This window comes from Mirounga angustirostris, unplaced genomic scaffold (assembly GCF_029215605.1).
Source record: "Mirounga angustirostris isolate CCGP_5_RB_7025 unplaced genomic scaffold, mMirAng1.0.hap1 SCAF_12, whole genome shotgun sequence".
NCBI classification, from domain to species: domain Eukaryota; kingdom Metazoa; phylum Chordata; class Mammalia; order Carnivora; family Phocidae; genus Mirounga; species Mirounga angustirostris.
In genome coordinates, this window is record NW_026991720.1 from 28,201,654 (window position 1) to 28,227,827 (window position 26,174).

A 26,174-nucleotide genomic window follows, 5' to 3' on the forward strand; every position below is an offset into this window, starting at 1 on the left:
TGGCTCAGTGCAGGGTCTGCTTGGGATTTTCTTTCTCCTCTCCCCCTGCCCCTCCACCCCTCTCTTAAAAAAGAAATTAAGTCCATCATCTCACTAAACCAGCTCCTGTACCTCTTTTAGCCCCTAACAGGGTGCCTGGCAAAAAGTAACACTCCTGGCACAAAATAGGTGTTCCGTAAACATTTGGTTAATGAATAAATGACTGCGTTAGTTATGTGAATATCACTTCCATTCATGGCCTATTCATTTTCATTCATCTTTTTCTTTTACCTCCTAGACCCAGTCTGTTGCCCATGCCAATGCTCTGCCTTTGTAGCACCCCTCAAGTTGGTCTGTATCATTTCCATTGCACTCTCCTAACTCAAGCCTTCTTTTTCTTCTTGCTTATTTATTTTTATGCATCTCTCTACTACTTCTTTTTCTCCCTACAACAGTCTAGCAATCACCTTCAAAATTACAGATTAACTTTTATTATACTCCTTTTGGAAAACTTCAGATTCTTGTTTGATTATGAAATTAAAGATAAGTTCCAAGCTATAGTATTAGGGTTTTCTCAACATCATTCTTTTCCCATCTACCCAGACTTCTCTCCAAGTATCCCTCCCCACATAATCTTTACCCCAGGCAACTTGTTTATTCTCCACGTAATGTTTCTCTTTTTCCAAGTTTGTGATAGTCCGATATCATAAAAGTCCTTGAAGAAGACTTCTGTTAACACAAACACCAAACGCCTTTTATCTGTAGTTTCCTTATAAACTTTATCATGCAAACCTACATGCTAAATCCACACACACTGCCCTTCTTCTATCCCACAAGGTCATATTTTGAAGGCAAAAACTGGTTCTCTTCACCTGTTATGCTCTGTAGGAGGATGTGCCACATTGCCTTGCATGTTGTGGGCACACAATCAATACTTTTTTAAAGATTTTATTTATTTATTTGACAGAGAGAGACACAGCGAGAGAGGGAACACAAGCAGGGGGAGTGGGAGAGGGAGAAGCAGGCTTCCTGGGATCATGACCTGAGCCGAAGGCAGACGCTTTTAATGACTGAGCTACCCAGGTGCCCCCACAATAAATATTTTTGAATTGAAGTCGTCGTTGTTGCCAGTTCTCATCCCACAGTAAAATAAAACCAATCCTAGTCTCAGCATCTGTTCAGGGTTTTACCTCATTATGGAACTCAGCCTTACTTGGGAATTAGGGGAAAGTTGCAGATGATAGTCCTGTCTCCCATTACCCCAAAGTAAACCGTCTGCACTCCACAAACTTTGCTGGGTGGGGCGGGGGGCGGGGCGGGGGCAGTAAGGGAGCGGCGAGAACAGGGGACAGTTGGGATGGCTAACGGAGAGCCAACGTGAGCGACTTTTTTACTAAACCGGTTTCTTAGCTCCTGGTTCTGTCTGTCTTCCTCCCAACCAGTGGATATCAAAAGAGAGGTCTCCCAATGTTAGGCAGGGCTCGGAAATGCAAGAGGATAAAAAGATTGCAGTGAAACAGACATACCCAAAGAATTGTGTATGATCAGATTATTGTAGTCATTAACACTGAAAGGGATAATCAAATTGAGAACATTAAGTAGGAAATTCAGCTGATGCCTCCCCCAAAACGGGTGTGTTTGAGACACATTTTAATGGAAAGTTACTGAGGCACCTGGGAGCTGCTGCCTCAAGGCAGCCTGATTTGAATCTATAGGTTGCCATAGTTACTTTTATTCTGTAAAACTATTGTTTTCTTTATAATGGTACACTGTAAAGTGTAATTTAAGGTGTGTTTATATGTTCATGCATGCATTATACCTAATAGTACACATTAAATCAATTCTCCAGGTTAAAATGTGTACATTTTCAGGTATCTCTGGATGGTATAAAACAAATTGGAGTCGGTCTGGGATTCAACATTTGGGTGACATGGAGCTTAAGAAAAAGGAGAAATGCCGGTTTTAGGGAAATTTGAACCTCAGTTTAAGGTAGAAGTTATCTAAGATAAACTGAAGGGGTATGATGTTTCCTGTAATCTTTTAGAGTCTAACAGATGTCATTCAGAAATGTCATGCTGTCACAATGAAAGCATAAAAAAAGAGGCAAAAGATCCCTACTTGAGTCTGACTCTAAAATCTGCAAAGGGACCCAGGTTGGGCAAATCACTTAACCTTTCTGAAACTCTAAGGTGTCATGTGTAAAAGGGGAAATATGGTAATTATACTCTATCAGTATTGATTAGTTGTTATTCTATCTTGCTTGCCTTTGCCAGTCAGCCACGGGGATGTAAATTGTGAGAGGAGAAAACCGGGAAAAGTAGGTAGAGCTGCAATACCTCATGCTAAGTGCAAATATTGCAGCACATATGTAATTAGACTCTTCAGTGTTTTTGCTAATAGAATGTTCGGGTTTTAGCAACCTCGCCTTATGAACATAAGCTCCTCTTATCCAGGTCTGCAGTATCTGATATTTATATAGACTTTTGTTGAAAATACTGTCAGTGTCAAGTCAGACTTTCCTACAGTGCTTGCCATAGTCTCTCTTTATGATCATTTTTATGTCTGTCAAGACACACATTCAGAGCACCGTTTTGCTCATTACCTGAGCTATCTCTGTCAAAAATTCAAAAGGAAAAAGGATCGCCTTTTGTTATCGACTGAAGTGAAGGACAACAGTGCTGTCTGGATCGGAAATGTTTCCGGGAGCACCTCCTATTTCACAGCTTTGAGCTCTCTAGGTGCTCTCTGCCACCACATCTCCCGTGAATAGCACTCGGAGCGTTTCAGAATAAAAGAATAGAGTTAAACAGACAAGGTCTGGCTGGTGCTAAGACTGAGGAAGAGAGAGAAAAGGAAAGGAAGAAAGAAAAAAGTGAGTCAAGGACAGAAACAGACACATTCTTGCAGGAGGACAGCCTCCACTCGGCGATCGCGCCGCTGAGGACCCACAGCAAGGAGAAAAGAGACTTTCGGAGACAATGCATTACAGGGCAAAGTTCTAGGTTGATATGTGTGGTTATACATCTCGGTTTTGCTCGTCAGGCTGAGGGTGGGGATACTGAAGCAGCAACACGGAATGGCTTTTTTGTGTCCGTTTACCGTAAGGTGCATATCCAGTGTCTTCACGGGCTCTGGGGCAGTTTAGTAGGGCCGTCTGCGGCCTGCTCCGCACCCGACAAGGGCCAGCTGGGCTGCGCCACCTTTCAAGTACAGGTACTGGACAATGACGTGACTGGAGTGCATATACAAGTAATCACTACTTTCTCTGGACTCCAGATTATGTCACAGAGTAGTAGGTGGCCTCCGTGGGATCAGTCACGTTACTATATGACAATGTCTCTGTCTTCGTAGATGATAACATTTCCTCTTATTTATCACTTCAGAAATTGTGCCTCAACTTCCTGTCTCTAACTTTAGAGACCATGATGCCTTTTTGAGGAAGATCATGGATAATTGCATCAAATAGGCTCATCAAGGATTTTCCTTACAACTTTTTTTTTTTTCCTTTACCGCTTGCTTCTTCATTCTAGTCTTTGATACATGACATAGAGAAAACAAGTGTAAATGTCCTATCAGTTGCAAATCTGGAGACTCGCTTCTGGGACAGGTGGGCAACCAGATCAAATGCTGTAAGCAAGGTTTGTCTTCATGTAATGTGGCCAGGTGAACAGGTTTCATGCTATGGGTACAAAGGTGGAAGGGACAGTGATCAATGAGTACCTCTTCAATATACTCTGAGGCTTCTTTGTGGATTCTATCAGAAACTATAGAACAACCTCAAATCTACCTCAGTCAGGCTTGCCCAGCAATAACATCTGTCCCCACCGAGCTTGGAGTTCAGTACTAGAGCAAAGTAATTATGCCTTTCAAAACAAGACAGACAAAAACAAAAAGTGAGTGGTAGGTGAAGAGACTTAGTATGTTGCAGATAGCACTGAGCTAGGAGTCAGAACATCCGCCTTCCTGTCCTGGCTGTCCCATTTCATTTTGAGCAGTTGGTCCTGTCTGAGCCTCAGTTTCTCATCTGTTCATTATGAATAATTATATCAATGCTGCGTCCCTCATGTTGCTGGAAAACACTGTGGGCCTAATGGGACAGTGGCAAAGACGTGGCCGAAAGCAGGAGTCAGGAACACAGTCATCCAAGGTAAGTAAGTCATAGACTGCAACTTGAGGAATAGTTATTAAGGTCAGTTGCCTCTGTTTTCCCTCCACACCATTCATTCACAGCATAAAGCTAAAGATTTTTCTGAAATAATGCATAAAAGAGCCATAAATCACTGAGGAAGAGAGAAGACAAAGGGTTTTTTCAGTATGTGTTAGAATTCAAATCAGGTTAACAACAGCTTCAAGAGCTACCCCACTAGTGTAGCTTTTCGTAAGCATGGGACCTTTGGAGCCTTCTTAGTGTCTAGAATTAGGTGTGGAAAAATTTGGGGTCTTCACTTGGATTTCCATGTAATTTTCTAATGTGCTAAAGTTTTTTAAGAATGTAGTATGTAATGCTGTTACATAAAAAGCTGTCTATGCACATCTATACCACTTACTGTTACTATTACCAGTCAGTTTAGGTTTTTTTGTTTTTTTTTTTAAGACTTTATTTATTTATTTGAGAGAGAGAGAATGAGAGAGAGAGAACACCTGAGAGGGGATAGGGTCAGAGGACGAAGCAGACTCCCTGCCGAGCAGGATCCAGGGACTCCAGGATCATGACCCGAGCCGAAGGCAGACGCTTAACGACTGAGCCACCCAGGTGCCCCCAGTTTAGGGTTTTTAGATCTATGGGTTTTTGTTTTTTTTTTTTTAAGATTTTATTTATTTGACAGAGAGAGACACAGCGAGAGAGGGAACACAAGCAGGGGGAGTGGCAGAGGGAGAAGCAGGCCTCCCGCCGAGCAGGGAGCCCGATGCGGGGCTCGATTCCAGGACCCTGGGATCATGACCTGAGCCGAAGGCAGACGCTTAACCATCTGAGCCACCCAGGTGCTCCTAGATCTATGTTGATGCACAGAATTGGCCAATTATTTTCCTTTCTCATACTGCTCCTGTCAAGATGTGGTATCCAGGTTATCATAGCCATACAAAATGAGTTCGGGGAGCTTTCCAGCTTGCTCTGGGTAAGTGTCAAATGACTTTTTTTTTTTTTTTTTTAATATTTATCAATAACTCATCTTTAAAACTATCTGGGCTTTGAGACTTATATGTGGAAAGATTTTTACCTACTGCATTAGTTTATTTTGTAGTTCAAGTACTATACAAGCTTTCTGTTTATCTGAGTGAGTGTTGTCAGGTTACAGCTTTTCAAGAAATAGTGCATTTTATCTAAGTTTTCAAATGCGTTGATATTAAGTTCACCTTGTTCTCTTTGTACTTTTTGCTCTACCTGCTTTTTGCACATTCTAATATTGTTTATTTTTACCTTCTCTTTTCTTTCCCCTCAGTTCATCGTGCCAGAAGTTCGTAAACTTTATTAGTCTTTTCAATAATGTAACTTTTGGCTTTGTTGAACTAGACTGTTCCTTCTCCTTTTCATTAATTTTTTAAAAAATCAACTTTTTAGAATAATTTTAGATTTGCAAAAAAATTGGGAGGATATTACAGGGAATTTCTGTATTTGTTCCCTCTAATGTTACCATCCTATATTAGCATGGTACATTTGTCAAAACTTAAGAAACCAGCATTGGCACGTTACCATTAACTAACTACCGGTTCTTATCTGGATTTCCCAGTCCATTTTTTTTTTATTGATCCCAGTCCATTTTTTTTTTATTGATGTCCTTTTTTTCTGTCCCAAGGTCCAACTCAGGATGCCATTCATGCTGCATTCAATTGTCATGGCTCCTCTGATCTGTGGCCGTTCCTCAGTCTTGTCTTGTTTTTCACAACCTTGACAGTTTTGGGGAGTTCTGGGTCGAGTATCTTGTCAAACATCCCTCAACTTGGGTTTGTGTGACATTTTCATGGTTAGAGGTGATGGGTTTTTGAAGAAATGAAATACTCTCTTCTCTCAGCCTGTCAGGGAGTAGATGATACCCATAGAACATCACTGGTCATGTTAGCCATGATCACGTGGGTAAGGTAATGTATGCCAGTTTTCTCCACTCTAAAGATAGTACTTTGCTTTCTCTATATTTTTTGAAAGGAAGTCACTAGGTCCAACTCACACTCAAGTGGAATTAAATGGCACTTCCCAGAGGGAGGACCAGTTACATACTTCATTTGGAATTCTTCTGCAAGGAAAATTGTCCATTCTCCTCTATTTAATCAACCATTTGTTTATGTCAATCCGATTCATATGTAGTTATTTGGTACTCTGGGTTATAATCTGATTCTGCTTTTATTTTGTTGCTCGGATTATTCCAGCTTGAGCCATTGAGAGCTCTTTTAGGCTGACTCCCTGTGATGTGCCCCATCCTTTTTTTAATTTAAAAATCCTTTGTTACTTTCTGGTTATAAAACATGCTTCAAAGTCCTCTTGTATTTTCCGTGACTGGCGAGTGGAAAGTTGTCACTACCATGTGGTTTCTTCCTTCTGCTTAGGCCAATTGTTACTTTATATTGTACTTTGTACTTGAGGTTATTTATTAAGGTACATTCAAGTTTTAAATTGTTAAATCTCCCTGGTAAATGGAAATTATTATTATCTAATGATCCTTTTCATAACTATCAATGCATTTTGCATTCCAGTTTACTTAGATGGTTATTAATGTAACCTTCTTTTGGTGGGTATTTGTCTGATACGTTTATTCATACTTTTAGCCTTTCTGTATTTTTGTGTTTTAGTGTACCTTATAAATAGCAAACTAGATTCTGATTTAATTCTCCATTATGACAGTTTCTGTTTTGTTTTTTTTTAATCCACTTAGTCCATTTACAATTAGCATGTGTGTTGATGCAAGTAAATTCATTTCTACCATTTGATTTTGGCCTCTTTTTTTTTGACTCATGTTTGTAAGCTTTTTGTTTTTCTTGCCTTCTTGTTTCATCCAGGATCTTCTATTTTTTCCTCCTCAGCAGTTTACATTTTCCAACATTAAGATTTTACTGTGCATATTGCTTATATTTTAAAGTTTTATGGTAATCAACAAATTTCCTCTCCTTCTAAGAGTGGAAAAACCTTGGAACATTTTGCTCCAGCCATGCCCTTCCTCTCTCACATGCTTATTTTGCCTGGTATTTTAGTTGTGTCCTTGTTTATTTATATTCTGTTTTATACTCAATACTTGCTTAGATTTAGAAATTATTTTCCTTTTTCCTAAAGTATATTCTTTGGAATTTCCAATAATGGAGCACCTATAGATAGTGAATTTTTATTTGGAATTGTGCTTGTTTCATCCACATTTTATAAAGAAAATTTTGCTAGGTGTACAGTTCTATATTGACAGTTACTTTCTCTCAGACTTTGAAGATAATACTCCATTTTCTTGTGGCTTCCTTTGTTACCAATAAGAAGGCTGTTCACAATCAAATTGCCATTCTTTTGAGGGGGATTAGTCTTTGCTCTCCAGATACTTTCAAGATTATTTTGTTCTTTAGTGTTTTGTGGGTTCGCTATAACATATCTACATGTGGATTTCTTTTCATGGATTCTGTTTGTGATTCCTGTGGATGTGATCCAAACTCTGATTTGGATGTGAAGATCCATGTTTGCCATCATCCTGGAATATTGTTATCTCTTTAAGAACTGTTTCTCCTCTAATCTCACTCTTTTCTAAAATTCCAAAGATCATATATGAGGCATTTTATCTTCTGTATCTCTTTTAATGTCTGTAATACATATTCTACTTATTTCTCCAGCTGAATTCTATGTTATATTTTTAGTTCTCTTCTAGTCAGGACTTGGCAAAGTTTTTTCTATAAAGGGCCAGATAATAAACATAATAAATCTTTTGGGCTTTGTGGGTCGTATGGTCTCTGCCACAATTGTTCAACTCTGTGTTTTAGTGCAAAAAGAGCCATGAGCAATATGTACATGAGTGTGGTTTGTGTTTTGTTTTGTTTTGTTTTGTTTTTAAGATTTTATTTATTTATCTGACAGATACAGCGAGAGAGGGAACACTAGCAGGGGGGAGTGGGAGAGGGAGAAGCAGGCTTCCCTCCCAGCAGGGAGCCCGATGCAGGGCTGGATCCCAGGACTATGGAATCATGACCTGAGCCAAAAGGCAGACGCTTAATGACTAAGCCACTCAGGTGCCCTGTGTGGTTTGTGTTCTAATAAAACTTTATTCATGAAAACAGGTGGTGGGCTATATATAGTTTGCCAACCCTTTCTCTACTTTATTCTCTTTAGCTATAACATCTACTTTTCAACCCACATAGTGCTAATTTCAATTACTAAATATTTTAGTTCTGGAAATACTATTGGGTTCTTTTTAAAACCCATTTGATTATTTCTGAACATCTCTGATCTGATTCTTGGTTTTTATCCCTCCCCCCTTTTTTCCTTAGACCTTTTATAAATTCTCTTCTGATCAATTTCAATAACTAAATTTTCTAGGTGTTTATGTCTTGTTTCCACTGACATTTTTGCCATGGTCTCTGTTTTCTTATTCAGCTAGCGTTTGGTTTTTTTGTTTGTTTGTTTGTTTTGTTTTTAGTAAGCAAATATACTTGAAATTCATGAGAATTCTACAAGGACTGGTTTGAGAATACTTTCTTTTAAAGAGGGTTTGCTCTTTTATTTGGTGACAGAGGTGCTACTGGAGCTACTTTATTTTCTTATCTTGGCGATTTCTTGATTGCATAGGTAGTTCCCAGTTTAGTGAGGCCAGGCATATGATGCATATTCTCAGGAAAGACTCCTTCACTCACTCTTTAGATGTAGAAACAGATTTTCTTGTTGGCTCCCCATTACAAGAATATTGATTCTTTCGGGACCATCCTTTAACTGAGAGTACAGCCCATTCATGGGTCCCAGTTTTTGCAGGAATCTCAGGTTCAGCAGTCCGTGGGGTCGCTGACCCAGTGGTGCATTCTCTTAAACATAGCTGTAAAGCCTCCTTAGTACACACATTTTCCCCCAAGGCAGCCCTGGTGTTCATATTCATCCCTACTTTGGTTTCAGTTTCTGGTTCATTTTCATTTTCCTAGCCTTTGGAGAATTTGTTTCACTGTCTTAGAAGTTTACCTCATTTAACTATATGCTTGTTATAACTTACGCAGTGTTTAGGTGTTTTGTAGTGAAAAGGGATATTTGGGGTATCAAGTCAATCCACTATACTAGGAGCAGAAGTCACATGATAAAATTTGCGTTTTGAAAAAAAAAATATTTGAACATCTCTCTGGAGAACCTGTTGGAGCCCTTTCTATAACCTCTACTTCAAGTTCCACCTGATTAACTGCTGCTCGTCTGTCACATCTCAACTTCAATATCATCCCAAACTGACTCCTTCCCTGAAAATCCGTACTACCTCAAAGCTTTATACTTTTGCCCTTCTTCAGTGTAATTGTACATTACTGTCTGATTTTTCTTTTTTATGCCTTTCCCTATTAAGCTCTGTTAGGGCAGGAGACATTTTTGTTGCGCTTGTGATAAGGAAAATCTGTGTCCCAAGATGGCCGACCAAGCCAGCGAGAGAGTCCCAGCCCCTGCCCCGGGGCTCTTCCCCTGGCGTCTCCCTGCTGTGCTTCCCTCACGCACCAGTCCGGGTCCTTCTCCCTGCCCCGCTTCACGCACGCGCCAAAAGCACCAAGTATGCGGAAGTAGAAGTGTATAAATTGCCCCCTTTGTGCTCGGGGCTCAGACCTTTGGAGATCACTCTCTGAGCCCACCGGCATTAAATAAACCTCCTATCCCCCAAGATCTCCGAGTGCCGCTTGGTTCTTCTGTCGGGCAATCCAGTCCAGGTTCTGTAACACTTGTATTATCCCCAGGACCTAGGCAGGTACTCAGTAAATATCTGTTAAGTAAGGAAATGAATGACGTGGGACCATTGGTTTACAAATTTTATGGGTGAAATATTGGGGCACTTGGTAAGTAGAGTTTACAATTAACTATTGTTCTTAATCAAATGCAATGATTTTTATGACCCATGGAAAGACCCTGTGTAAACCAGAAAAATGGTATCATTTTACCACACAGAAATTAATAGATTAAGACAATGAAATACCTTTTTATGTATAAAATTGAAAATGATTATAACAAATGATAAAAACCGCAGTTGATGAGGTTGCAGGGAAATTAATCATTTCACGCACATGGGTCACAGTGCAAACTGATAAGTACTTTCTTAAAAAGCAGTTTTGTAGTATCTATCAAATGTTCAAAATATCATTACATTCGCCTTAGCTTGGGCTGTCGTAACAAAATTCCATCAACTGGGTGGCTTAAACAATAGAAATGTATTTTCTCACAGTTCTGGAGACAGAAGTCAGAGGCCAGCAGTCAGGTGCTGGGGGAGACTCTCTTCCTGGCTTACAGATGACTGCCTTCTCCCTCTGTCCTCAGAGAAAATCTCATTCTTCCTCTTCTCATAAGGCCACCAATCCTATCAGATTAGTGCTCTACCCTTATGACTGACCTCTTTTAACCTTATTTACCTCCTGAGCAGCTCATCTCCAAATGTAGTAACATTGGGGGATAGGGCTTCAACATATGATTTTCATTCAGGGTGGACACAATTCAGTCCACAGCACCACTTAAACTAACAATATGCTTTTAGGAATTTACCCCAAGAGGGCACCTGGGTGGCTCAGTCGGTTAAGCATCTGTCTGCGGCTCAGGTCATGATCCCAGGTTCCTGGGATCCAGCCCCACATCAGGCTCCCTGCTCAGCGGGAAGCCTGCTTCTCCTTCTCCCACTCCCCCTGCTTGTGTTCCCTCTCTTCGCTGTGTCTCTCTCTGTCAAATAAATAAAATCTTTAAAAAAAAAAGAATATATTATATACTTTATGGTAGGAAGAAATACAGGAAAAAAGTCTAAATTCAAATGGAATATTGGATTAATAAATTCTGGTACATCCATTAAATGAGGTATCATGCTTCTATTAAAAAGCATATATTAGGATATTTGAATAATGTGAGATGCTGATACTTCATTATAAGAATTAAAAAATAAAAGAATCCAATTATAAATCAGAATTAAAACGTTGTGATTAGGGGCGCCTGGGTGGCTCAGTCGTTAAGCATCTGCCTTCGGTTTGGGTCATGATTCCAGGGTCCTGGGATCGAGCCCCGCATCAGGCTCCCTGTTCCACGGGGAGCCTGCTTCTCCCTCTCCCATTCCCCCTGCTTGTGATCCCTCTCTCGCTGTGTCTCTCTCTGTCAAATAAATAAATAAAATCTTTAAAAAAAAAAAGTTATGATTAGATTTTATAGAACTAAAACTGGAATTATATTTACAAAAGGATATTACCTATTATTTATGATTAGGACATCTAAAGAAATTTTAACTTTTGTCTTTGTGTTTTTCTGAATTGCTCTCCTAAATTACGTACATACAGACCTTTAACTAAAAAATTGGTTTGTTAAAATAATATTAGGTATGGGTCAGAGATGACCTATCAGAGAATACTACCAATCTTATGCTCTTTATTTTTATCTAAAAATCACCGTAATAATTTATTTCTCTTGACTTGTAGAATGATGTGCAGTAATGAATTTAGTTTGATTCCAGGAGAGGCCAGTTATCAAACACCTTGATTACTGTCCATGACCTGTGTGTTCATCAGTAACTTAACAAAAAGCTGAGTCACAAGATCTCGTATCTTCATAGAGTCCAATTACTGCATTTTTTAAGAAGTATCTTATTTTTTAGAACCTCCAAAGAAAATAGACTACAGTAGGAAATACAAATAAGAATTAGGGAGGAGTGCTTGGAAAGAAAACAGGATTTTAAAATTTCATTTGCAAAATATTTTCTCATAGAAAATGTTTCTTCTAGGGACGCCTGGGTGGCTCAGTCGGTTAAGCATCTGCCTTCGGCTCAGGTCATGATCCCAGGGTCCTGGGATCGAGTCCCACACTGGGCTCCCTGCTCCGCGGGGAGCCTGCTTCTTGCTCTGCCTCTGTCTCTCTCTCTGTCTCTCTCTCTGTCTCTCATGAATAAATAAATAAAATCTTAAAAAAAAAAAAAGAAAAAAGAAAATGTTTCTTCTAGCTCAATGAACGTAAGGGTCAATTAATTTCTTCTGGATAAGTAAAATTTCCGGGAAAATTAAAGGACACTGATTATGTGACCAATATATGACCATCCAAATGAGGTACCATTTTGTTTGGAACAGTAAGAAGTGTTCTAGGTTAGGGAACAGAAATATGAGACTGTTGTTTTCTTCCTTCTCTTTCCATCATTTCTTATTCTCATGCTGTGTCCTCCTCTCCTTTTTATTCTGTTCACAAATGGATATTGATGGGAAATACACGAAGTGCAAAGTGACTTTTACCTGCTGTGCTGTGAGCAGAATTGACAGTCCAGAAATGCTACTCCCTACGTGTCTCTCCCCTTCCCACTTTGTCTAAAGGAAGCTAAGACATCCCACATTCCTACATTCCTCATGGGAGAGGGCACATAAAAAGAAGCCTCTAAGAAACTCAGAAGCGGGGTGCCTGGGTGGCTCAGTTGGTTAAGCGACTGCCTTCGGCTCAGGTCATGATCCTGGAGTCCCGGGATCGAGTCCCGCATCGGGCTCCCTGCTCAGCGGGGAGTCTGCTTCTCCCTCTGACCCTCCTCCCTCTCATGCTCTCTGTCTCTCATTTTCTCTCTCTCAAATAAATAAATAAAATCTTAAAAAAAAAAAAAGAAACTCAGAAGCGCCATGAACTTGGTCATCAGCCCTGTCATTGCTTGCAAAATAGCTTTTATTGCAAGCCTCCAAACTGCCATGACAAAGGATCGTACTTGATGAGCTAGGGAGGGAGGGGGTTGGGAAATCTAGCTCATCAATTTACCAGACTTGTCTACACAATGTTAACTCCAGGGGTGTTAATTCCTGAGCACTCTGTTCCAGGCAACATGCAGACTCCTAGAGATTATAAAACCAAGGACACTTTTATCCCTCAAGTATCTAGAGGCTGGTCTAGCTGATAAAATGATTGAGAAAATAACCACGGAATATGTTACAATTTTCATTAAATAATAAAACAGATGGCTCATCAGCACTAAATGATGCTTTTTAAGTGGGAATTGTGGAGAGATCCCATGATTAAATAATTTTGAGAAGTGATGTCAAACAGATTTCTTTACTATCAGACTTCTCAAACACCTTAATATGCCTTGCTTCCATTATGGACCTCCAGCAAGATCTCATAATTTGAGACCAGAAAAAATCCTTGGGCTCTCTAACCCTCTTTTTTGGAGGATGTTTTCAGGACCATTGTTTTTTAAAACCTGTTGGCAGCCAGATGAAATGGGTATTAAAATTCGTTCTTATTGTTCTTCATGGGCTTCTGAAAGGTTATATTATACTGGAAAAAAGGACCATAAAATGTGTGAACTATGAACTGTTCAAGGGAAGTGATGCTATGAGGTTAGTCCATATTTAAATATTTAAGCGCATTCCCTCATTGATGTTTGCTCTTCTGCTCAAATGCCTGACTCTACAATCCAGTTTCACACTCTTTTTCTCTTAGATCTTTCTTGAAATGTAATGATTCTTTCCTTCATAGAAACTAATTTCTTATCAGAACTACCTCAAAAGCCGTGAGAGAGAGAAGATGGAGAAGATAATACTCTTCCTCTCTCTTGTTTCTGAGTAGTCTTTCAAAAACACCCTTCTCAATTTAGAGCTTATATTGTACTTTTTTACAGAAAGAGTTGATAATGATGACAAGATGTCCAGAATACAGAATGGATTCTGTTTGTTTCTAAATGCCTAATCTTCCAGATTGACGAATAGCACGAGTTCTAAAATCCATCGTGAGATCTCTTCGTTCATGTAGGAATTTAATAAGATTAATTTGTATAGGCCTTAATACGTATAGGAACTATTTTTGGACAAATCCGCCTTTCAAAAAAGGGTGTGTGTTGGGGCGCCTGGGTGGCTCAGTCGGTTGAGCGACTGCCTTTGGCTCAGGTCATGATCCTGGAGTCCCGGGATCGAGTCCCGCATCGGGCTCCCTGCTCGGCGGAGAGTCTGCTTCTCCTTCTGCCCTTCACCCTGCTCGTGCTCTCTCTCTCAAATAAATAAATAAAATCTTTGAAAAAAAAAAAAAAAGGGTGCGCGTGCGCCTGCATGTAATGCTTTCTCTGAAGGCAGAATGAGACCCAGAGGCAGATGTAAGAGGAAGATGTTGAGCATCAGCAGCAGAGTTCCATTGTGTGCGAATTCCGTTTTTTAAGAATCTTTCCAGTATAATTAACATAGACCTAACTACATTTGCTGTCCCTTTGCTTATTATGTAATGCCAGAAGGAAGTTCTGTGTCCTAACTTGTTTGTATCTGTAATTAAAGGAAATGCATCTACCACTAAACTGTCTTTTATAATTTGCTCATATCTTAAACTTTCATGGAACGCTATTCTTACGAAAATCATGTGATTTCAATAACTACAGGCCCCAGGAAAAAAATGAGAAGTTTAAATCTCGAGACATGAGAATGCCCTTTTTTTCATTGGAACAACTTTACTATTTATTTATCAGTCATAGAATTAAGCTCCAGTTAACATTCAAATCAGAAAATTGGCCTTTTACTTTAGAATTTTCAATAACCATATTTTAACATTGTCTTTTTATCAGTATCAAAGATTACTTTTATTATCTCAGGGGGAAAATTCTTTTATTGAGACTTAAAGCAAATGATTTCACTAATAATTAAAATGGCAAGTAAATACTAAAACTTTTCTGCTAAATGTAAAAATGGCTAACTTTTGTCAGATCTTTTTACCCAGAGTACTTAACTATAATTCCTGTACTGTTTGCTTTTCAAAAAATTTCCTGTTTTACCTACTGTTATATGATTTAAAATGTTCCAATTAATTTATGCCCCATTAATACCAATAAGCAATATTTGTGATATTACTCATTCATGAGTTTTTATTATCTGCTATAGCTGGTATTTTTATATTCGGTGTATCATTTATTCATGTCTTTAGCATTTATTTGCCATTTAGCATTTAGCATCAATTTGCCAGCTACCATTCTGGGTACCAGGGGTGCAGCACAAAGGAGGCAAACAATAAACAGATCTATCACATGTGGGCTGATGGCATATTATGTACAATGACCAGCAATAAAGCATGTTAAAGGAGAAGAGACCTGTGGGAATGAAAGATTACACCTTTACAGCAGGTGGTTAGAGGTAACCTCATTAATCCTGAGTCATGTGGGTAGACATGAGAAGACAGTGAGCAAGCCCTGTGTGCCTCGGAAAAGACCCTCCCAGGGAGCAGCATGTGCAAAGGCCCTGAGGCCTGTGAGTTTGAGTCTGTGTTTGAGGAATAGCTAGGAGGCCAGAGTGGCTGGAGTGAAGGGACCTGCTAGGAGGGGTAGAGAAGATCAGAGTGTGTGTGTGTGTGGGGGGGTGTTCTATAAGGTCTTGCAGATCATTATAAGAATTTTGGCTTTTGGAATATTAGCATTATAAGGTATGGCTTAGGCTTGGAAAAGGCTCACTGTAGTGTGTTACCAATACTCGACATAGAAAACACTAAAAGAGGGAGACTAAGGATGTTGTAACCATACTTGGGGTATGTTTTGAAGGTACAGCTGACAGCAATAAATTTATAAGCTGAGTTTATAAAGCTATTATTTTAAATCTCTATTACCCTGGGTCTACTAGATGAATGTTCATAGAATATAAGTAGTTTAAGTTTCTCTTAAAGCTGCTTTCTGCAAGTACAAATTTGAAGGACTGACTTTGTTGAGATTTTTTTTTTTATCAGTGGCACCTGGGTGGCTCAGTTGGTTAAGCATCTGCCTTTGGCTCAGGTCATGATCCCAGGGTCCTGGGATCGAGCCCCACATCGGGCTTCCTGCTCAGCTGGGAGCCTGCTTCTCCCTCTCCCTCTGCCTGATGCTCTGCCTGCTTGTGCACGCTCTCTTTCTCACTCTCAAATAAATAAATGAATAAAATCCTTTAAAAAAGTAAAGAATTACTGATTCAGTAGCAGATATTTGAAATTTTATTGATATTTAAGCTTTCTGGCTTATATAACTAATATAGAAAATGTCTGAGGTAAGTATATTTAAAATACTCCACATTCTCAGATACAGTTTACATTTTCTTTTAAAGATTGTATTTATTTGAGAGAAAGAATGAGAGAGAGAGAGAGAGCGCGCACTTGGGGTTGGTCAGAGGGAGAAGCAGACTCCCCGCTGAGCAGGGAGCCCGATGCGGGACTCGATCCTAGGACTCCAGGATCATGACCTAAGCCAAAGGCAGTTGCTTAACCAACTGAGCCACCCAGGCACCCCAGTTTACATTTTTTAATAGAGATTTTTTCCCTCTTTATTATTTTCTGTGAAATGTAGGGGAAAGAGAATAAGACATGGGCACTAAGAGCCCCAGATTTGGAATGCAAGAGAACCTAGGTTCAAGTCCAGGCTCCTACTCTTTCTAGCTGTGCGACCTTGGGGAAGTCACCTAACCTCCTTGAGCTTCAGTAGCTTCCTTTCTTGGAGTCTGGAGAATGGGTTGCTGTGTATGCATATGAAATAGCACAGTACCAGGGGCATATTTAGAATTTTGTTATTTATCATTGTTTTGTTTATTTTAATAATGGCTATGACAAGGAAGATATTGATGACACAGGACATATTTGCGTTTATTGGAAAGAATTTTAATATTTTTTAAAAGATTTTATTTATTTGACAGAGCAGGAGCAGGGGTAGGGACAGAGGGAGAGGGAGAAGCAGATTCCCGCTGAGGAAGGAGCCTGACGCAGGGCTGGATCCCAGGACCCCGGGATCATGACCTGAGCTGACCGACAACTGAGGCACCCAGCCGCCCTGGGAAAAATAATTTTAGAAGGAGCTGTTACCTTTAGGCATGACTGCAGCGAAGCTGCTATTTATTCCCAATCACTTAGGTATAGATGTCCACTTCATAAACCTAATATTTGTACATAGACTGGTGTATGCACTAAAAGGCATGTAAATAAGGACAGGCCCAAAATACTAACTATTGTATTTAACTTGTCAGATGTATACTGAATTTAATAATAAACTCACTAAAATGACAGCCTTTCACTGTATATAACCATCTTTGTCTTAGTGAAAGCTGACACAAGTGATGTTCCTCTGACTTACCTTTCTCGCTTTTCATCACCTAAACCCCTGGCTCCATTGTGTCGTGTAGGCGAGGTGCCCCAGTGAGGTTTAATATGACAGGATGACTTGCTGTATCGCTGTGGATCACAATCTCCTTTGACAGTTGAAGCAAACAGTAAAATTCACTCTAATATAACCATGTGGTGTCTGTCAGAGAGCAAAGCCAAAGAGCCGTATCAGTGATCAGAATAATAAATATAAGTTCTTTATTCTTTTTCACCAAGTTTGCATAGGCGTATATCGTGAAATGCCGACCCACAACTTTGTGGTGTGGATTTTTGTGCTATCTATATGATAACACAATGTAGTTATAGTTTGCATCTGAATGCTCAAATTCCCAAGTTAATGATGTATATAAAACTCCCTGCTTGAACTTTTGTGATCATTATTATACTTACTCTTAAGTTACAGTCTTGGTTTTGTGCTATCATTTGCTCAGTGGGAATTGACGCTGAAGTAATATGTGAAAAAATCCATTATATTATAAATTATTATAATATGATAAATTATTATAAAGTATTGGGGTTAGCTCAGAGTTCATTATTTTGTAGTTTATAGATCAGACTTTCTTTTCTCCTTCCTAAAAATATTTGAAAGACCAATATTTGCCATTAGTTTTTCTGCAGTTCACATTGAAAATACATTCCGGTAGAATGTACTGTTCTGACTATGAAATAAAATAATTGGTGTTTCCCTATTTAGGGATGAAGTATAATTGTAAGATTTTCAAAGCATAAATTCCAGCAGCTTGTGCGTTTCTGAAATAACAAATTATTTACTCTATAATGGCAAAAAAATTTTCAGACTTAAATGATGCTGTGAGATGAATAAAAGGTCTTTAGGTCATTATGATTCAGGTATAACTTTAAAAGTAATTGCTTTTATCCTAATTGACTAGTTGCAAGCATCAAAGATACACATGCACACGCATGTTTATATGTATATGTGAAACGAGTGGGAGCCCCAAATAGCAATCTTCTGGGGAAAGTTATATCAAGCATTCATTTCTCTTTGTCTTTCATAATCATTTCACAATCGTAGATGATTATGAATTTTAACTAAAAATTAGTTAAAATTATAAGTACATAAGTCTTTGGGAACTAAAATATCTTCAGAAAAATAAGCTAATAGAGGAAGAAATGATTGGTGTTTATCAAATGCAAAAGATTCATTTTGTTGAAATAGACACTTTTTGAATATGACATTAATAGGTCTTTCTCATTGCGTTAACAAAGTTACAGTTCATAGGTTCAAAATTTTTGATGACTGTTATACAAGCAGATACTTTTTTTTTTTAAGATTTATTTATTTGACAGAGAGAGAGACAGTGAGAGAGGGAACACAAGCAGGGGGAGTGGGAGATGGAGAAGCAGGCTTCTGCCTAGCAGGGAACCCGATGCAGGGCTCGATCCCAGGACCCTGGGATCATGACCTGAGCTGAAGGCAGACACTTAATGACTGAGCCACCCAGGCACCCCAATATACAACCAGATACTTGAACTAATATAGAATAAATTCTAAATCCATTATTAGAAATATTTTATACTTTTAATGCTGATCTTAAGTAAAAGAAGATTTCTGTTCAGTCTTCGTAACTACCTCTAAAAGTCCTGATGTGAACTTGCCTTGATTCCGTAGGGATATTTGGCTGAGCCCAAAATGCAGGAACATAGCTGATCTGTGTTCTCTATAAGTTTTTATTCAACTATTTGTTTTGAATTATAAGCCCCCACATTTAAACAAAAAAAAAAATGCAGTAAATCACCAATGTATTCAAATTTTCTGTGTTTTTTTACAATTAGAATGAAATCTCCAGTTTCACATTAGCTTAATTTTTACTTGGAAGAAAAGTAGTTAAAACATTTTAGTTTGCGGGGCGCCTGGGTGGCTCAGTCGTTAAGCGCCTGCCTTCGGCTCAGGTCGTGATTCCAGGGTCCTGGGATCGAGCCCCGCATTGGGCTCCCTGCTCGGCGGGAAGCCTGCTTCTCCCTTTCCCACTCCCCCTGATTGTGTTCCCTCTCTATCTGTCTCTCTCTCTCTGTCAAATAAATAAATAAAATCTTAAAAAAAAAAACATTTTAGTTTGCATTCAGTATGCTTTTATAATATTTTCATCCACGGGATATTTATTCAATTTGTCAAATGTTTGGTACCACATAAAACACTTTTCACTACCATTCTCAAGGACTAGTCATTGTTTTCAGTAGATCTGGAAAATATTTATTGTAATCCTTTACCTTGAAGGCTGTTTAAAACAGAATAATTCCATTCATTCCAGGTCAGAATATGAAGCAAATGGCTACAAATACCTCCTTTAAATAAATTTCCATTATAGATGCAAGTAATATGTATACTATCCAATATGCATTTTCCTTAATTATTCTTCAGGGAAATAGAGATATAAAGATATATGTATATATAAATATATTTAAAAATAAAGATATACAAAAAACATGAAAGTAAACATTCAATCAGTATAAATTACTGATTCTGTTTGTTTGTTTGTTTGTTTCCAGGCCTGATGGAATTGGAACTGTTTCAATGGAAGAAAAAGAGAGATTTGAGGAGATAAAAGAAAGACTCTCTTCCCTTTTAGAAAATCAGATAAGTCATTTCAGGTATATACTCTGTTCATTAAAATTAAGTATTTGCTTTCTTCACTCAACACTCCAGTTCCCTATAAAGGTTTATTATGTCTTTCTTTGGCTACTCAAGAACTACCAGTAGCTTCTTCTCCATCGCCTGCCAGGTAAGATCCATATTCCTCAGTCTGTGGTCTGCTTCTAAGCCTGCCATTCAGTTTCCACCATTCATTAAGGTAGGTCCCTTACCCCTTCAATCTGTGGAATGCATCTCTCGCTTGTGCATTTCTCATCCTCGAGTAACCTCTTCCCCCAGCTCTGGTGAGTAGACTTCCCTCTCTCTGTATCACCAGGCAAGGAGCTTCTTGTGTCTTATCTTCATAGTAGAGCTGTTTTAGATCATTCCAGCAAAGACTGGAAAACCTGAAGTCTTTTAGCATTTATCATCTGTACTCTTCACTAGTCACTTAACACATAGTTATAATACCCATTTCTTAAGTCATTAGTTATTTTATTTACATTTTGTGAGAACAAGGGCCTTGTTTCCTGGCACAGTTCCTTGCTCAAAAAAATTAACCATTGATACTAAGAAACATTTACAGAATGAAAGATCGAAATCTTGTTATTTTTTCCCCTGATTATAGTTAGCTCAATAGAACCTAATGGTTAAAAAGGGAAATATTTCTGGAGAATGCAATTCAAGACAAAGGAGAAAACAAAGAAAGAGGGATAGTTAAGATCCCTGAACAGAAAATGAGTGGTAAAGAGGAGGGAATCTCCATAGTGATAGTTAATAGAAACCCCAAGTGATGATTGAGCTTAGAAAGCAACCAGTTCTGATGAGAACAGGTCAGAAAAATTCTTCAAGTAAATTAAATTGACAAAATACTAAGATGTTTTAGTATGTTGAGAGAGGATTTACCCACCTGGAATTGAGTTTGGAGTTCTATTTAAAAAAGATATTAAAGGGGCGCCTGGGTGGCTCAGTTGGTTAAGCAACTGCCTTCGGCTCAGGTCATGATCCCAGGGTCCTGGGATCGAGCCCCACATCAGGCTCTCTGCTCAGCGGGAAGCCTGCTTCTCCCTCTCCCACTCCCCCTTCTTGTGTTCCCTCTCTTGCTATCTCTGTCTCTTTGTCAATTAAATAAATAGATAAAATCTTTAAAAAAAAATAAAAAAGATATTACAAACAAAGACAAGTATTAATTATAAACAAAATAATGGCATGTAAATCATAGTAAATACTGTGTATCACTTATCTGGCACATTTACGTAATATAAATACTGAATTTAACCCCCCAAAATGGCATAACTGTGTTAAAAGATAAGAAGGACAGGAATTACATTTAGGATGGGGGAAAGCAGTCAAAAAAAAGAAAAAAAAAGAAGCTACATATGTCTAAGGTGGAGTAACAGGATTATATTTACCCTCCCATCTGAAACAAAAAAATTTTTTTTTTAATTTTTTTAATGTGGAAAAATGCTTTTCAGCACATTAAGCATAAGACAATGAATACAACTGATTCTTGAGAGATGAGAAACAAATGAATAAGCCCTTTCATTTTCTCCGCTTGGCACCAGGAGAGTGCTTCTGAGCCATGGCCCATGGAGGAGAATCCCAGTGGACACCCTGACTTGAGGAGACAGAGATGTGAGTCCAGGGAGGGCAAAGCACCCAGAGTTTGCAGGTCAAACTTCTGAAGAAAAGAGAGGAGAGACCTGCAGGTGTTTGCTGAGGGGCCCCCTGGAGTCTTCAACTGAGTATTGATTTGAACATGTATGTAAGGAAACTATTTGAAGTCAGACAGATAATCCTTTCACTCTGTGGTAGGATTACAGGAGATAATCCTCAAAGCTAACATAGAGCTAAGAGGAGTACCAGTTTCTACCACCCAGACTGGAAAGCTTCTAAGTCATGAGTAGAGGGTCGAATACTCAAGAGAATTTTTGCCTCAGTAATAGAAAAAAATTAGCCCTGTTTTTATTGCTCCTAATGAGGATTAAAATCAAGTTTCAAATAAATCAAATTGTTTTTAAGTAATTTAACTGCATTCCAAACAAAGGTCAAGAATAAAGGAATGCAAAAATATTGAGCCACCAATAATGTAAAATAATAATGTCTAGCATCCAATCAAAAATTCCTAGGCATACGAAGAAATGGTAAAATATGACCAATGAAGAGAATGAAAACAGCCAAAAGTGGAAGTGACACAGAAGATAGAATTAGTAAACAATAGTATTAAAAGAATTCTTACCTAATGTCATATGCTCAACCTCTTAAGGGCGCCTATGGAAAACCTACAACTTCATACTTAACAGTGAAAGATTGAATGTTTTTCACCTGAGATCAAAAGCAAGGCAAGGATGTCTGCTCAAAAATCAGTAATCAAGGTTGTGTGGTGTGGACAGTTCAGAAATCCACTCATACACATATGGTCAATTGATTTCCAAAGATACACAAAGATAATTTGCAAAGTACACTTTTTTTCAATAAATGGTGCTAGAACTATTAGATAGCCAAATGCAAAAGATTGACCTGGACCCATACCTCATACCTGATTAAAAAGTTAACTCAAAATGGGTAGACCTAGAAAACAGAAAATCTCTTTGTTCTTGTACGAAACAAAGATTCTTCAAAACACCAAAATCATGATTCATAAATGGAACAGTCTTACCTTGAACTTCATCAACATTAAGAACTTTTGATCTTCCAAAGACATTGATAAGGGAATAAAAAGATATATCTCAGAATGGGAAAAAGTATTTGCACAATACACATCCCACAAAAAACTTCTTTCTATCTGGAATATATAAGTAACTCTTAAAACTTAGAAATGAAACAACCCAATAAAAAATTGTTCCTGATATTTCATCAAAGACACATGGCAAAAAGCCATATGAAAAGATGCTCAATGTCATTATTCTTTGGGGAAATACAAACTAAAACACAATGCAGTACTACTACATTATTAGTATAAGTAAAATTAAAATAATTACCACCCAACAAGTGTTGGCATGGATATGAAACTGGAACTCTGCATATACTCTTGATAGGAGTATAAAAGGGTACAACCCACTTTGTAAGATGGTTTGCAGGTTTTTAAAAATTCAAACACCTAACATATGACCCAGCCATCCCACTTGTAGGTATTCTCCAAGAGAAATCAAAGCCCATGTCCACACAAAGACTTTCATGTGAACATACAGCATTATTCATAATAGCTGAATATGAAAACAAGCCAGATGGCCACAACAAGGAAGAGATAAACAGTGTATCACAATACTTCTGAGCAGTAAAAAGGAATGAACGGTTGATAGCATGAATGAATATCAAAATATACTGAGAGAAATCAGATGCAATGAAGTACATACTGTAAGATTCCTCTTATATAAAATTATAGAAAATACAAACTAATTCAAATACAAAGTAAATCAGTGGTTGCCTGGGCCCAAGGGGTGGGGAAGAAACATTTGGCAGTCATGAATATGTATATTAAATTGATTGTGGTGATGGTTTCACAGGTATATACATATGTCAAAACTTATCAAATTATGTATTTTAAAAATGTGCAATTATATGTCATTTATACCTTTAAATCTATTAAAAGCTAAGTACTTCCATAGTGGGAAGTTAGTAGAATAATATATAAAAGTGAAAAATCAAGAATTTGAAATATTAGCATGTAGGTTAGGCATAAAATGTTTAAATACAGAAAGAAATAGCTAAAAGTTAAAAACTTTCTTTTCTCGAGAAATTACTTGGGGAGTGGGGTGCAAATGACATAAAAACTTCTGTTTTTCATAAGAAGCCTTTAGAAGTTTCCTTTCAGACTATGTGTATATATAATTTTGATAAAAAGAAATACTGTATTTTAAAATGGTAAAGAAAAGAAACAGTTTAATTGTGGGACATGTCTATGCAGGCTCATCTATCTGTGTAATTAATTTACTAAGGTGGGAATCATGGTGATTTTAATTTATTCAGATTAGATATTAAACTTGGTTGAATTTTATTTGATGATTGAGTATTTTCCACTTTGTTATTACAGAGCTGTGAAAGTGGTGAAAACCCAAAATATTTATCCTGAAAAGCAGAACAAAACTATTCCTTTCTTTTAAAACCCATTTTGTAAAGATTAATTAAGCCTCTGTGTAGTTATTTTCTATACTTTATTGATTCAGGATTACTTGTACTCTGTAAATGTGTTGAATTATTTACACATCATGGGCAGCTAATGCTAATTCAGAACATACCCAGTGGGACCTCAGAGCCCTGAAATGCTAAATGTAATCTGGGGATCAGTAACATTCCATTCATAAAATGTGTCACCCTCAGGTTAATGGAAATAAACAATAGGAAAGACAATGGGTGGATTATGCAAATACACTGAAAAGATTTAAGCAGGGGAGGGGACTATAAGAACCCAATTTGTGTTTTATTTAAACTTGGATTAAGGTTTATGGTATACAAAATGATGAAAGCTGCTTCGCTAATTTGCTAATGCTCTAAAAAGCAACACTGCACAGGAAAAAAAAACTATTAAATAAATTGGTTGTTGCTTTTGTGCAGGGTAGCAGAGAGGAGTAAGAGAATGCATTGAAGTACGAGTTAGTTGAAGGAAACTTTTAACAGTAAGTGAAATAAACACCGTTCTGAAGAAAAATTTGATTTTTCTTCATAGATTTATGATGTTTCTTGCATTTACCTGACACTGGTAAAAGTTTCATAAAACTAAAACCCGATCCTAATATGAATTTAACAGCTGCTTTCTGAGAAATCCATCTTTAATCAGTCTTTAAAATTTGCTGCTATAAAACAAGTTGAATTTAAGTATGTGTTTTTAGGGAAACCTGTTCAGATTGCCTTGTGAAAAAAATAATTTCATTGTGGGTTACACCTTAGAAGATGTGTTTACCAAGTCCCTGAATAATGGCAAAGGACATGGAAATCTATAAACTTCAAGTTACCGGTTTGAAGATTTCTAATCCAGACAGCTCAGCTGCCTGTAGCACTTGATCTTGGGTGGGGGGCGGCGGGGTTTGGGGAGAAGGTGCTTTACTGAACCTGATTCAAGAAAGCCAGGAGCTCCAGCAGGATGAAGAGGCCCTGACATTCTCTGCTCTTTAAGTGGAAAGTGACCTGAAGAGGAACCCCCGTGTGAAGAGCAATAAATCTGTTACCACCATGCGTTAGCTAACTTCTGAGGAGCCCACTCACTCGCCCATGCCTCTGACCCTGATTGCGGAACACGGCGGTGACCTGCCCTCCGGTTGTCGGTGTATATTAGGAAGGCACGGCACGAGAAAGCTGAGGATAACCTTCCCCACTGGCAAATTGCGGAGCTCTGCAAAGTTTGTGTTTTGTGTGGGGAGGTTGTAGAGTTAGCTACTGGCATAATAGACAGGCAGATGTCAGGAAAGGGGGGAAGCTGGAACCTGTTTTGTACTCAAAGTTATGTCTGTGGGGTGTGCTTCCATCTCAAGCCACACATAAGTACAGGAGGAAATGGGGGAAATCATTTTGTTTATCATAGGGCTTGAATAACAGCAAACCTTAAGAAGATTTTAGGAAATGTATTTTTAATTAACTCTTTACTGGTAGAATCTTGGAGGTTTTTGTTTTGTTTTAATTTACTATGTTCTTTCTGAACATCATCAAAATTTTAGAACCTTTTCATCATAGTTGATACCTTTACTGTTAAAAGAAATCGAAAGCATGGAACCAGGTAAACTTCTGCCTTTAAGATTTTCCCAGATGGGTTGATGCTATTTTAACCACTTTTCACTGTTCTTCAATAATGCCAAGTAATAGAAGAGGGAATTATTGAGCAGTCTTGGATATTAAATGTTTGACTTTTTTGTTCCTCCTTTTGTTTTTAAAGATACTGTTTTCCCTTTGGACGACCTGAAGGTGCTCTGAAAGCTACGCTTTCATTACTTGAAAGGGTACGTTCGAACACTACTTTATAAATACTATTTGCACTTAGTGGCTGTGTGTTTTAGTGACTGAACCGGGCAGACAGGCCCATTCCTCACAACGAGTGTGTTCTCTGAGGCTGTCGGTCACATTTCATCACTTTCTCACCGGCTCTTAACTACGTCCAACTCTTCCTATCTCCTACCTCTTTCTCCCCGCAGCTTTTCGGAAGCCATCCCTGCCATCCGAGGCTGAGTTGATGGCATCTTGGCAGTACCCATTTTCCCCACCTCTTTCTTTCCCTCATGAAATAGTCTTCTTTGTTTTTTTTCCACTTAAGTATAATCATCCGTTTTTCAGACTTCACAGTTGTCTTTCATTACCCTCCCCACACCCCCGACTTACTTGTGCATCTACCTGTCACATTTCTTATACCTGTAAGGGTTTATCACTTAAAAGGCCCAAACGTATCCTTCCTTTCATTCTAAATCA

General features: G+C 38.3%; 1 protein-coding gene across 11 annotated transcripts in view; it reads left to right on the top strand.

Annotated features, from left to right (window-relative positions):
• Positions 1-26,174, top strand: part of CADPS2 (calcium dependent secretion activator 2) — a 517,989-nt gene that overhangs the window by 375,526 nt on the left and 116,289 nt on the right. For all 11 annotated transcript variants that reach the window (XM_064575007.1, XM_064574999.1, XM_064575000.1 and 8 more), the window contains 2 exons: positions 19,700-19,801; positions 25,648-25,711. In XM_064575007.1, the coding sequence (XP_064431077.1) occupies positions 19,700-19,801; positions 25,648-25,711 (166 nt within the window). The remainder of the gene's footprint in view (positions 1-19,699; positions 19,802-25,647; positions 25,712-26,174) is intronic.